The 14,983-nt window shown below is 36.9% G+C and overlaps 1 protein-coding gene across 10 annotated transcripts in view; it reads left to right on the forward strand.

Annotated features, from left to right (window-relative positions):
* Positions 1-14,983, forward strand: part of FHOD3 (formin homology 2 domain containing 3) — a 385,562-nt gene that overhangs the window by 336,285 nt on the left and 34,294 nt on the right. For all 10 annotated transcript variants that reach the window (XM_017814946.1, XM_017814947.1, XM_017814953.1 and 7 more), the window contains 3 exons: positions 1,955-2,137; positions 7,313-7,432; positions 7,900-8,061. In XM_017814946.1, coding sequence (XP_017670435.1) covers positions 1,955-2,137; positions 7,313-7,432; positions 7,900-8,061 — 465 coding nt within the window. The remainder of the gene's footprint in view (positions 1-1,954; positions 2,138-7,312; positions 7,433-7,899; positions 8,062-14,983) is intronic.

Below are 14,983 nucleotides of genomic sequence, written 5' to 3' on the forward strand. Positions count from 1 at the left end.
TACTGCTGAAGTGTTAGCCTTTAAAAATGCATCAGAAGCATTTTTTCATCCATCACATGGCTACTGCTAACTCTCCATGTATGGATGTTCAATATGATCCTATTTGCAAGTTGCCCGTTCTCAGCTGAGGGCGTGTTGACTTCTTCTTGCTATGGAAGAGAGAAGTACACATTAGGAGGCCTGGCTTCTTCAATGGACACTGCAAAACTTCTTATGAGTTTCAGAGTCAGTGTCTTTTTTTTTTTATTAACTTTTTTAGATGAGTATTGGTTAAGCACTGAGAAATGTCCTGAAGCAGCTACTTATAAATTTAATTTTATGTTAGGTATGACCCAAATTACAGATTTTAGCATATGTGGGTAGATGGATGCAATACACAAATGCTATCAATTGGAACAGGTGTACATCAAGATATTTTCCAAGCAGTCATTGACAGGCTAAGGAAAAGCAGCAGAGTGTACTGAAGGATTTTCCTCCTCTCTTTTTTTTACTTTGGATATTAATTTATTAAGATAGAGTCTTGCAGTGTCCAAGCAAGGAGGCTTTGTTTGTTTTTGTTTGTAACTGAGAGACAGAGCCAACTTAACAGAAAGAAATGCTTCTTTACTTATGTTTATGGAAGTCAGCAGAAGAAAATGGACAGCAATACAAATGGTGTGACTGAAATTATATAAGTCCTAGTTCAACAAATCTTGTTCTTCCCCTGGAAAGGTCCCTTGCTCTCCATGCTTAGCTTCAGTGCTGTACAGACAGCCAGGGGAATTACCAGTAGTGGAAGCAGGCAGTTGTGCTGCTTTGATGAATTGGCTATTTCAGCATTGGAACAAGGCTGCAGTTTAGACTGGCAGGTCTGACAGCTCTTTGGTGTTTTTATTTTTCTCTCCTCCCCTTCAAAACAGCCTCTGTCATTATAGAAGGCTGCAGCAAAAGCATGTCATTCCTCAGATGAATAAATGTAAAAAATCTGCTTTGCTTTAAGGAGGCACTGGTAGGGTAAAGACCTCAACTTATCTGATGCTTTTATGTTATTTTGCTTTTCTTTTTTTATTTTAAAATGCACTTCTTATGTTAAAAACTAATTAAGAAGCAATACCTTAGGGAGTATTACTTTGAGAAGAAAAGCTGCCACATATAAACAAGCCTGTAAAATCCATGAATTAAAGGGAAATTTTAAATATTTTGGGCCACACTGGCAGCAGAAATTAAAAATATTGAGATCCTTTTTCATCAAAATTTTAGACTTTTCAAATCAAAAGAGAAAAAGGCCATATGTTATGCAATGCATAATTCAGCTTTAAATTCAAGGTATGTTCCTTGGGAAGTTGTCAGTTAGGGTGAAGTTTTTAGGAGTGACCTGGTAAGCTGCAATAGTTTTCATGTTTCATAAAAAAAACCAAAACAGACAGAACAAAAAGCAAGAAATTATGGGAACAGCAAGGGACAGGAGTCCTCAAGTTATTTTTGTATACTTGCAAGTGTGCTGGAAGATTCTCCGACATTGAGGCTAAAAGAACCCTTAAAATTTAGTCTGATCTGCTATAAATGACAGGCCACAAAACTGCTCTCCTTTTACCCTTGCTTCCGTAAGTAATTTGCAGAAAGTTGTTAAGTTTTGACTTAAATATATGAAAGCTGATGAGATCAGTCCTAACCAGTCTCCCTTTGTCTGTCCTTCAGTATTTCATCCCATGATTATCTGTATCTACTGAGTACAGATTTAAAAAAGGCATTTTAATCAAGATATGTTTTTCAACAAACTTCAGGTGTGTGAGATGGCAGGCCTCGTTTTGCTTTCTTGCACATGGGCTAGTTCTTGGTTACTACAGTGCTGTCTTAATTTAACACCCAGGAACTTGAGGACTTCTACTGTTGCTGCTGTGAAGTCACCCAGCATCCAATCCTCTCACACCTCTCAGCCGTGCCACTGATGCCTGCCTTTTGTCTCCCTGTACAGAAAATCCTGACCATGATCCCAACTGAGGAGGAAAAGCAAAAGATCCAGGAGGCACAGCTGGCGAATCCCGATGTCCCCCTGGGCAGCGCCGAGCAGTTCCTTCTCACCCTTTCCTCCATCACCGAACTTTCTGCCAGGCTCCAGCTCTGGGCTTTCAAGATGGACTATGAGATAGTGGAAAAGGTGAGGGGAAGCAGGGAGGCAGGGGTGGAGGCTCTTCCAAGGCTTTGCTTAATCTTCCCCGACCTTGAATATGAGCATGTATTTTGAGGAAATGGTAAATGGGTCGCTTTTGTTTCAGTGTCCAACTAGGAAACAGCTAAAATGATCCTTCATAATCTATTCCTTCTATAAAAGAAAATGAGAGATTATGTCTTCCTTCCTTTAATTAGTAGATAATGATATTGAAACAAATAAGAGGGCTAAATCTTGACCACATCTTCTCCAGATGTTGTTATTCAGGAAATTCTTACTTCAGAGCAATGAGAATTTTTCTTTGGTCAAAGATTGAGTGAGGAGTACGGTATTCAATCTTATATTGTAAAATGAGAGTACTGATCTTCATTCATTTTAACTAAGAAAAACACAAAAACACCATCCATTAAAGGTTTTTTTTGTTTATACTTCTCAAAATTCTAAATAAAAGATAAGACATCCTTCAGGAGTGTTACGTTCAGATAAGTCACAGACAGTTGTTGCCACTTTCTTCATAGATGGCGTTCATTCAGAGAACAATATAATACTGTAATTGAGTTGTCTGTCATTTATGATGAACCACAGACAAAAATTTCAAAAAGAGAGTGTAAAATTTTGGTGTCTAGGTGAAAGAGAATAAAACTGTTTAGGCGATTTCACAGTACTTCCTGCTTTTCACAAGGTCTTTCAAAAATCTCTGCAGAGGAGCCTTCTTCTGGCTGCTCTTCTGGTGCATACCCCATGCATTGCTCTTAAAGCAACTCTCTCCTGTATATATTAGTTTTGTACCTGCATCTGTGCACAAATTTTTGTATTGAAAGATCAGTATACCTTTGTGTGATACTCATTCTGAGAAGTGAGACATGCTTGTGAAAACGCCTTATGTTTACCTAGAAATGGTTATTTAACAAGTTGTACAAAAGTGGATTGATTTTCAGATGATACTGTCAAGATTACTCCTCCTCTGCTTCATCTTCTTAGATATTAAGAAATGCAATCACACAAATATTCAGGGTTTTTTAATTATATTTTAGTCTTAGCCATTTACATTTCTGACTTGTATAACAAAATACTTGTATCTGGTATGAATACTTTCTCGCCCTTTTTTTTTTTTTTTTTTTTTACTCTGGTACAGCTATTTATTCTGCTCTGAAATTACCACAAGGCTAAATTGTACCTTTCATGAAAGCCGAGTTAGCTGTAGCTGTTAATTTCTGCATATACGTAGAATTTCTAGTGTCCTTTAAATCGAAAAGTAACATTTGAAGCACTGCTAAAAGCTAAAGAAATTCTGATAGTTTTCCTGATGCTTTGCCTATAATGGTTATGCCACAAAGTAAGTTACTGAGTTGCCAGCTAAAATCCATGTAGAATGGATGCTAGTACAAAATGTCTCAAATATTTAAATTACTCAAAGAAGCAATAGCTGGAGTCAAGATAGAACCAACATTTTTATCCCTGTTGAATAGATAGGACTAAGTACAGTACTTATTATACAATGGTAGAGGAAATAACATGTGATAACTCTGATAAAATAAGAGGAACATGTGATAAGAAGCCCATCAGACAAGCACAGATAGGACAGACAGCTTGGGTCTTCGTTGGGTGAAGAGGCAGATACAGGATCAGACATCAGGACTACAAAAGAGAGTGAGCACCTCTCCAGTAACAAAAGGTTAAAATCAGAGTTTTAAGTTCCAGGTAACCAATAAATATAAATGTTATTTAGACTGAGATAAGCACATTCAAATTTAAAAAATGAAGTAGTTTGCATTAGTGATTCTGATAATAAGAGTCCCGTGAGCTGCTAATATTCTTCTGTTCTTGAAACTGTATTTTTGAAGAAGATCCATCTGCAAAAGGGAAAACCCTTTATGAAACCTAGGTGCCAAAATCACTTAGCTCCACAGTTTTAGTCATTATTTTTTAGTCAAACATCTGCTTGATTTTTTTTAATCTATTTTAAAATAAGGAAAATTCATAGCAATTCAGAATGCACTTATTGTTTATCAAGTGACACATATATTTTATATAAGAAATTAATGAACCTTGGTATTATTTCCATGAGGCTGAAATTTTTAAATGATCCGTGGTATCAACAGTGTGAAATACCTGAGTTGTTGATGTAAGACCAGGGTTCTTATACATGAGAACATACTTCTGCTCATCTGCCAAGAACAGAGTTTTGCCTAAGTAGGTCTTAGTTTCATGTCTGATAACCTGAAAGAAAAGAGCATGAATTGTTCAAGAAATGGGTTAATTGGTACATTTTTTATGTTCAGGAGATGCTTTCCAGGCATGATGAATGAAGTAGTCTTTCTTGGCTTGAATTTTATAACTAAAGCAAGTCAGGATATATTTGTAGGAAGCACCCTCAGACTGTGAGGGGCTGAACTAAATGAATGAATACTCATTCTTTGCTCTGTACAGAAAATAAAAAAAGAAAACCCTTTCCAAATGGTTTGTTTGATAATGTGTATACTGTTTTGAAATGTTAACTTAAATGCCTTCTTGAAGATCATTAGTGTAACAATAATTTTTCTCACCTTTATTTTGGTATCATAGTTTAAAGGCAAAGAAAAAAGAGGTAGAGTTTCAACTTTAAAACTTGACTTCTGATTGCTCTGAAAAATTAGAGTGTTACTACTCATTCTTTGTACTGAACTATTTATGATGCAAATGCTGTCAAATTTCATTATCTCAAAGAGAATTTAAAAACTAAAGAAAAAGGAATAGGAACTTTGGTTGTCCTAAATAAGATTATTTTTTTATTAAAATCACTGCAGGCAAATACATCTTTATTGCTGACAACTTTAAAGGATCATAAATTAATACAAGCGGCTGTAGAAATGAGACAAGTAGGACTGGTAAAAAAAAAGGGCTTAGTTCAGTTTCTTTTTTGAGAAGAAAGATTCCTCCTGACTCTAGTCTTCCTGGAGACAGTGTGCTACAGAAATAAGTGTTCAAAAAGATTGTACTTCTGAGTGATGCTTAAACTGTCTGAAAATTTTACAAAGTGCTTCAGAGCTTTTTAAGCTTTGCAGTATGATCTTGATACTTTGTGTTGTTTTGGAAGGATGTGTTACTTTATGCAGGCCAGTCTTGATTAAATGTAAATACAGGAAATTGCATGTTGTTCATCTCAAAGTTCCCATCCCAACCATGCTTTTTCCCCTCCCAGAAAATCATGCACATGAATTTCATAGGTGCAGGAAACTAAACTTACTACCAGTACAGCAGGTTGGTAAATGATGCATGTGTCAGATTAGCTGTACAGAACATCCGTGCTATGTTCTCCTTGTCCCAGGACCACTGGATTCATTGCAGACATTTAGCTGAGGTCATTTGTCTATGTGTGTCAAACATTTATTAGACATTATCAGATGTCTTGCAGACAGAAATTCTGGACCAATTCTCAAATTTCATTCAAACATAATTTGTAGGTGAAAAAACGTGTTATCCAAGGATATGAGATATCTCTGCCTTATATATCCACTCTCTTTAGGTAGAAGGTGAGTTTTATAGGAAGCAAGAATAGGTACTTTGTCTGGTTATTCAGTATCTTGCACACTATATTTTAAATTGTTTTTTAATCCTACAATAAAGTAAGAAATAAAGAGTAATCATAAATAGATACTATATGCAAGAAAGTCTGAGCTCAGATAACTTGCTTGTAAATAGCTAAATGAAGGGCTCAGTATGGCCTGCTTTGGAAGCCTTTTATGCCACCTTTATATTCACCTTGAAAATGTTTTAAGTTAAACTTTTAGGGATGTATTTTTATCAGGTTGAAAATTGATCCAAATAAAATAGGTCAGAAGCCTGTGCTTACATCAGAAGCAGAGCAGTTTGATTTCATCCCTGTAATGCAACAAAGCAAACTGACTCAAACCTGACTTGAAAACAAGTCAAAGAATTCTGTGCAGCTGTTTCTTGATTTTAGTTCAACTTGATAAAGCCTTGGATTATTTAGCACCTCTCCTCTGATGTATAAATTACTTAGCTCACTATCCCATCTCTTCATTTGTCTTGATTTTGCCACATTCTTTTCAAGAGGTTAATTTTTCTGTAGTGACTGGAAATGTATGTTTCATTCATCTTTTATGGTGAAATATCACTACAGTTGTTGAAGGACCCACTGTATGTCTCCAAGAGAATGAAGTTCTCAGTTATTTTGCCTCTTGGTCTAATATAACAGCTTAATTGTGGCTTCTTGGCTCATAAAGAGTATGAAAAATTTGTGAGATTGGGAAAAAAGATCTCCCTGCACATGTCAGAGGAGTTGGAACTAAATGATTTTTAAGGTCTTTTCCAACACAAACCATTCTATGATTCTGTGAAAAGAATGCTGCTCATGGATGCTTAGGATGGCATTGGGAGATAGAAACAATGTGAACTGTTACTGTGCATACAAAATAAATAGCCTTGGGCCTCACACAGAGATGTAGAAATAAGCTCTGTCAACTCAATTACCCTCACTCTCTTCCTTTGAACTCTCTGGTGTAGTTTGCTTCCCGAGGTAATGGAACAGAATTTATATTTTCAAGCCTTATCAGTTTACATACCTATACTCAGATAACATGCGTGGACGGAAGATGCATTAAGTTAAAAGATTAAAATGAGAATATTTGTAAAGCTTGATGTTTACAGCAGGAGCTTTTTTCAGTTTTAAATTTGAACAAGCACAAAATCATATCCAAAACTCAGAGATGGCCATCATTTGAAGAAAGCTGTAGGGTCAGGATAGCAATGTCAAGTCAACCAGATTTCTAAACTTTTTTGTTTGTTTTTCAAAGATTAGTAAAAGTAGTTTTAAGAAGCTTTTTTATCAGTTGGGGCATGGGGATGTTCATGCATCTGACTCAAATGCAGCAGCCCTTTCTTTGATTCTCTCTCCTGTTTAGAATCACAGGATAATCCCCAGGACAAGTAAGGCAATTGCATATGTAAAGGAGCAACATTAGGAAAGTATTTTATGTATTTTTTTTTGCTGTCCTTGTATGTGATTTATGAGCTGGAACCTGGAAGAAAACCAGCACACATGGCCAGTTTACACTCTGCAAGACGCCAGTTCAGGAACTTTTTGCAGTAATTAATCTAAACCGTAGAATTAAAAACTAGCCAACTGCAGTCTTCACTTTCTCCTTTCTGTTCTCATGGCAGGAAGTTGCAGAACCACTGCTAGACCTGAAGGAAGGAATGGACCAACTGGAGCACAATAAAACTTTGGGATTTATCCTTTCTACTCTACTAGCTATTGGGAACTTTCTGAATGGAACCAACGTAAGCCTGCTGTCCCAGCATTTCCCCTGCAGCTTTTTCCTTCTAAAAAACAGAAGTCAAAACCATTATGATAATTGCCACACACTATTTATTTTGTACTAGAAAAGTAGTTTAGAAAATAGAACCTGCTTTTTAATGTGTGTTAGGATGCTTTTTGTCTCTTTCAGCATAATCTGAAGGAAATGTAGAGCTAGGCACTCTTCTAGTGTAACTTCCTTAAATTTAATGTTTATGCTCCATATTCAAGTTGTGAGAACTGTGTCATGAGTCGTTTCACTGAAGATGGAGTGATTTTAGGCCTAGTTTTCAGCAAGTTAAAAATTAATAAAAACAGTAAGTTTCTTCTCCCATAGGATTCTTCTTCTTTCCCTTCTGCCCCTTCTTGGTCATCATTTTTGCCTACTAATCTGCATGTGAAGGAGTAAACATTTTTGTTTTTAATTTCCTCCCCTTTTTTCCCCTTACAGGCCAAAGCTTTTGAGTTAAGCTACCTCGAGAAGGTTCCAGAAGTCAAGGACACAGTGCACAAACAGTCCCTCCTGCACCATGTCTGCACTATGGTGGTGGAAAAGTTCCCAGACAGCACCGATCTGTATTCAGAGATCGGGGCCATCACTAGGTCAGCCAAGGTATGTCCAGTGGGTAAATACATCTATATGTATGTTTTTATAACACCTCTTAGAAGTGAAATATTTAAGATTTTATTTTATTCTTTGATTTTTTGTTCCTCCCTGGTTACAGCACTATTTATAAATGTGGATTCATTGTGTCATTTGCACTGAATTTCAAAGATGCCAGTACTTCCTCTTCTGAGCTTTATTTATTGATGGGTTCCCTCATCAATGCACTATTAGACAACCATTAGTTAACGACATTCTTAATGTGTGTAACTATTAGGAACTATTTTTAAGTTAAAACTTTATTTGACCAGTATCTTCAAATATATTTATTCTATGGTTTAGGGGAATCTCTTTTTTAAGGCGGATGCCTGATTGTATTTTAAGGGCAATGGACAGAATGAATTTTTTGCTAATAAAATTGTTTCCAAAATTAAAGTGTCCTTGAAATACTTTGTTTGACTCACAGAATCACAGAATGGTTGGAACTGAGAGGGACATCAGCACATCATTTAGTCCAACTCCCCACTAAAGCAGGTTCATCTAGAGTAGGTCACGTCTAGGTGGGTTTTGAATATTCTGCAGCTGAGGGGGCTCCACAGCCTTTCTGAGCAGCCTGTTCCAGTGCTCTGTCACCCTCAAAGTAAAGAAGTTTTCTACTTTTTAGTACTTGTCTTTTCTGTCCTCCTCCTGAAAATAATTTTGATTATTAAGAGTTAAGGAAAATAAATAGATATAAAGGAAACTTGTGGCAGCTCCTTTTTTCAAAAAATGGTAATCTCCTGGTTAATGCATAGGTCTGGTCAATGGCTCAATGTGGTATGCAGATTATTTATTATTGCTGCTAGCAAGCATGATAGAAACACTGTAAAATCACTCTTGGAGCTCTCAGAGTATGAGATTTCATGAATGACCCTTAAAAATAGTATATTACTTGATTAATGTAGTAAACATGGGAGGTAGCAAACATAAAATTCTGTTTAGGAGTCATTTCTCATGTGGAAGTGGAAATAATTACAGCAGATAATACTAGTAAACGTCTATTCCAGTGTCTTGATTCAGACAGTGGACAATACCAGCTGCTGGAAAGAAGATCACAGGAAGCTTTTAAGAAGGAGAGGAAGACTTCTCTTAGAAAAATGTTATTTCATGAGCCATAATTCTCATCATATGCATCAAATAGAGGAATGATTTCTTTTCCACAGGCCACCTTGTTTGGATATTGAGGGAGGGGTTGAGGGGGAGAAACAACCCTGCATAATAAATTTTTTTTTTATAACTGCGAAAATCAAATCTTATTATGGCTCTTAGTGTAGTTCTTGTGACAATGAATTCATAATCTATTTTTGTCTACTGCTGACTTTGCCAATTTCAGGATTTACTGTCTGAATATATTGAACAGTCAAAACATTTTTATCTCTCTATTTAACAGAATAACTTAGGTTGGAAAGGATCTCTGAAGGTCATCTGGTTCATCACCTTTTTCAGTGCAGGACAAAATTAAACTATGCTGCTCAGATCCTTGTCTAAGTATCAAATGATCCCTTTACATCTTTTTTTTTTGAGACCATTTCCACACTTTTCCTCCATCATACCTTTTGGAGTGGGTTAAATAATAGTAAGCACAGTATTCCAGCCTCTCCTTATAAACATTATATGCTTACTGTGTTTGTCTGTTCTGCTTCTGCTGTCTTTTGTTAGATGTCCTGAGGTTTTCTTTGTGTTTTTTGACTGTTGCTATCCTTTGGACACCCGTTTTCTTTGGGCAGTTCACAAGGACATCCAGTCAGTCTCCTGAGCTGATCAAGCAATTCAGAACTCAGCTCAATGCACAGAGGAGTCCAATACTGCCTGCGGTGTGCACTTCATTGTCTAAAGTAATGACTGTGATCTGCTGAAGCAGATTTACTGTTTCTCTCTCAAACCCCTAATAATCTTCAGTCAGGACTAATCTGTAGATTTTATCCTCTCAATGTTCTTCTTTGTTTCCAGATAATTTTGAAATACAAAGTGCTAACTGTGAGACACCTTCTGTTAACCCTATCATCAAATGAGAATCAATGTGTATTCCTTCTTTTCTTTTGCTCTCTTGACCTCACACTTCATAGTCAGCCTCTCATGCGGCTCTTGTAAAGATTTTAAAATCTAATTTTCTTTACTTACTCTTATCTGTCCACTATTTTATAAACATATACAGAATATAGTGGTTATTTTGATGTATTAAATTTCATGTTACTCATCCTTTCAGCTGGGTTACCAGATATAGTAATAAAACCTGGACCTCTGCATCAACCTTGCTGCTTTTCTAAGGATAGGTGAAACTTTTGCTATCCTCTGAGTCTCCAAATTACCAAGTGTAGTTTCATACATATTCATAGTAATTTTAACAAGTGGCTTAATTTCTTTATTTTAATTGCTGTCAGAATTCTTGTATTCTACTTGTTTACTGCCGTGTAAGATATCATCCTCCTCCAACACATTTGTTTCTGCTAACAAGCTTTCAAACCTTGCTATTAGTTCACATCTATTCAAAAATATAATACAGAAAAATGAAACCAGGAACCAGAATAGGTTTCTTCCCAACATCCTCTATGGTGAAGTTCGATGAAAAGAAGTCATCTTGCTTCCTTTCTCTAACTTTTGTCTTCCTCAGTTTCTTTCATTCCCAGTGATTCCGGACCTCCTACATATTTTCTTTTTTTTATTTCATACCATAAAGGAATTTGTGGCTTTTGTTTTATATCCTTAGATATTTTCTCTTTGGATTCCAACTCTTCTCCTAGTTTTCCTCTTGTACAGCCTATGTTTAGACTGATTTATTGCCTTCAGTGAGGTTGTTTTTTCATGTTTGGAAGATTTTAACTTTTTTATGGTTTCGTTTCTAATTTAAGTGATTCTTCTCTCTTAACATTTAAGTATATTGGTTTCTCATTTCGTGCTACTTCTCTTTGTTAAGAAGTTATTTCACTGTTTTTTTTAGATTGGGATGAAGTTAATCACTAAAATGATATTACCATAAAAGAGAAGAGCCTTTGTTTTCCAAAATCCTTACTACTGTGTATGGTGTACTCTCAAGTGAATCTTCTATTTTTCAGTTATAAAAAGTGGAAGAAAGCTTACCCCACTGCTGTCACTTATAAAAAATTTTAGGTCTAAGAGCGTGCAAAATTGAGCACAGTCTTTCAATCTGTGGTTTGCTGATCTAGTGGCCCTGCCCAAAGCGGATGAAATTCTAAAAAGGCCAGACAAAATCACATTAAGAGAAATTATAGCCTTAACCTTCCCCATGACGCCCAAGGTCTCCCTCCTTGGGATGTTCCTGCATGTGTTATACCACTGATGGATTACTGTAACAAGCTCTATTCCCACTTGATCATAGCTACCACAAATCAAAGAGTTAGGACATGGAAGCCATCCAAGCTGCCCTTTTCAAGGGAATGTTCACAGACAAGGCAAAATCTTGGTTTAGGAAAGCTGACAGAAAAGGAGAATTAATATTTCACTGTGGATTAGACTGTATTTTGAGCTCCATTTTGTCTACAAACATCTTTCAGAAACCACAAAGGCTAAACAATTTCCATCCTGTAGATAAACAGAGATGCCCCTTTCCCTGAGATGTGCATTGTATAAGAATTTCCTGAGCTTTTGTTCCTGAAAGAAAAACTCATAAAGAAAACAGGCTGTCTCACCAAAAAGTAGTTAGAAAGACCAGAAACAAAATGGTATAGTTATCGTAAAACTTGTGGCTTTTTATTAAGGACTGAAGTCATAAATGGCACCGAAAAAAGGAGGCACGAGTGAAAAAAATTACAAAAAAAGTAGAATTCCATATAAATAAAAGTATAAAATCATGCATGGTGCTGATTGTTTAGTATCCCATGATTAAAATCATGTGTCCTTTTTTCTTTTTTAGCATATTTTATTTTTTTCACTGAATTTGTACTAGCACTGATGTGCCTAATACTGAACGAGACCCACAGATTTCTGAAATTAAACTCAGTGTTGGTCCTAGAAGTTTCCTTAAGAAGGAGTTGCATCAGCACCACTACCTTCTCTGTTCGCAAATAAAAAATGTATCCTTATTAAAATGTTCAGCTTCTCTCTCTAACCCATAAACATTTTCCCTGTGCATCTGAAAGCTGGCCAGCTCCATAGAGTAAACTAGTAATTGTCATTTTCTTCCCCTGATTTTATTTTACTTACAAGATGTCAAACTTCTGTCTGGTTTTTAACCCCTCCAGCAAGACACCTGGACTAGTTGTGGATACTAGGCAGTGGAGAAGCAGGTAGCTTTTAAAAATAAGCTATAGAAAACATTAGCAACACAGGGAAAGGGGCAAGGACTGCTGATAGGAAAGAACTTAGGAGGAGACTAAGGCATACACAGGGGAGAAGGAAGCCTGCATCTGCCCTCCAAGGGACTTGGCAGGAAGCTATGGGGAGAAAGGAGGTGTCTGGCACAGAAGTGCCATTTGGCATGCTGTAGCTTCTGCCTGATACAGTGTAAAGCAGAGAAAGGAGAAAAAATTAATAGAAAAATGCTGCCTCTTGTACTCTTTTGGTGGGGTTTCTCTTGTCTCGCTTGACAGGAAGTATTTGTGTGCAGTTATCATTCAAGTATGTTTTCCCTACATTATTTCAAACAAAAATAAATGCCAAAAGTCAAATTATTTTCCATGGAAAAAAACAAAAAAGGTTGAGGAATGCAAGGTTTTTTACAATTGTGTCATTCCTTGTGGTGCCCGCAGCAAGGACCGCTGGCGCTGCCCCAGCTCCTGGCACGGGCTAGCAGGAGCAGAGGTGAAGGCAGCACAGAGTAAGGCAGATCCTGTTGGCTGCAGGGCATACTGGGGCAAGGGGGAAGGAGCTCCATGGCAAATGAGACTTTGAGGTTCTCTCAGAAAGAGAGCAAATGAAGTTTAACACCTATGCCTGACAGCACTGTGGTGTTTCAGTAACATTCCAGGTGAAATGACGACAGGAGTTGTTGCAGGTGACATAACACCATCTGAAGGGACCTACATCACCACTTCGTGGTATTACTCCTCTTTGTCCCACATTGTGGGAACTGCCATACAGCATCTGCAAAAAAGATGCCATGTTAGTGTGTTTATTGTTTAATGAACTAAAATGAAATGGAGGTATGTATATATTTGGGTAAATTCATCTGGTCATACCTCAGTAAGCACCTCTGTCCTTTAATTTTTCATTAGTGGGTTGATTTAGCTCCAAAATTGTTTTTGCAGGATGCCACTTCTTGCCCTAGAATTAGAAATGTCCAGACAGAACCTCCTTTATATTTTGCTTTCTTTCAAGAGCTGGTATCTATTGCACTTGAAATGCGTGACCCACAGTGTGCAAGTTGGACTAGCACTGGTCTTGGGATAATTCTTGTGACACTTGGTGAAGCAAGCCAGTGTGGAAATATTAGAGGAGACAGAGTTTTGAATGTATGCCACAGAAGGTTGCTGTGCTCAGATGACAGTGTGTTTGCAAGGAGCAATTCTCAGAATTTCCTTTGGCGCTGAACCAACTCAGGAAAAGAGGAAGATTTCATGTTCCGTGCCAGAACGCATCCCTGTAATAATGTGAGAATGAACGGTCTGACCTTAAATTATAAACAGCTCAGACCAGGCTATAGTCTGCTGCAGAAACTATCTTGAACTTTGAAAAGAGAAAGCTTATGTCTGTGATTATGTATATCTTTCTATGAGGTACAATAAAATAGTTGTCATTTTACTGTGAATTTAAGGCAACATTTCTCATTGTGAAAGCATCAGTCTTCTTTTTAATGCACCTTGTGACTAGGATAAAAATGCAGACATCCAGGTCTTCCTCAGAAAATATCTGGATGTTTTATGTTCACCACTAAAAAAAACAAGCTCTAGCAATACACAATAAATAGAGTATCAAGCAATAAAAAACAATGATGCTGTGCATATGTAATTAGTTATTTACTGGCCTTCAGAATAAAGCTTTGGATATAGTGATTTTGAAAAGAAGTGCTTTTTAAGCACAGACCTCAGCTTCATCAGTTTCCATGCATTTATTTGTTTTGGGGTTTTTTACTTCAATCCAGTTGTGACATTTTTGACCCCTTTCAAGGGCTGAATGCTAGCACAGGAGGCAGGAATCATGAGTGTATTTAGGTGCAGCATCTTTGTCTTTAGGACAGTTTTGTACTCACAGTAGTGGGGGAGCTTAGCCCAAAGACTAGAGGAGATTTAGCTGGAAAAGAAAAAGTGTGTGTAAAGCACATTCCAGCTAAGGGAATGCTGAAGAAAAATGACCTGTTATCTCACAGTGACTATATTTGTTTATTGTGGATGGCACTGCATAGCTGGAATTGTATATGCTGCCCTAGGGAATACATAGTGGAAGGCACTTTAGGTTTGAGCTACTGCATTTAATTCCCAATGTCACCTCAAAGCAGGCTTTCCTCTCCCAAGGAATAATAAAGAGTGCAATTCCTGTGTTGCCATGAGATATTTGGGGCCACAAAGAGAAATAACATCCCAACACAAAACCCAAAAAGATTCCCTGATACATGTCCTACCTGAACAATTGGAGCATGGTCTAGTATTTCATGAATGAGAAAGTTTTAAACTTGTATATGCGGCAGGTGATATTAGATGGATGGGATGGTGTTGAACTTGAAAAAAATAGGCCTTTTAAAGGACCAATTTTCATGAAACCTGAATGAGCAGGAAAGTAAATACTCAGCCATTTGATGATGGTGGTAGTTTTTGAGTCAGGTGAAAACTGATGAGAAGTCATTTGGGCAGTAGGTGTATCATACAATATTGAATTCTCAGCCCAGTGGAGTAAGAAACTTGGTAGAATTCTTTTTTTGGTGATATTGTTTATGGCAAAGTCATCTGCTGCTATGGTAGCAAGCAGTAAATAATGATAAAAAGTGATTAAAATGAGTTCT

Source organism: Lepidothrix coronata, unplaced genomic scaffold (assembly GCF_001604755.1).
Source record: "Lepidothrix coronata isolate B3197 unplaced genomic scaffold, Lepidothrix_coronata-1.0 Scaffold47, whole genome shotgun sequence".
NCBI classification, from domain to species: Eukaryota; Metazoa; Chordata; class Aves; order Passeriformes; family Pipridae; genus Lepidothrix; species Lepidothrix coronata.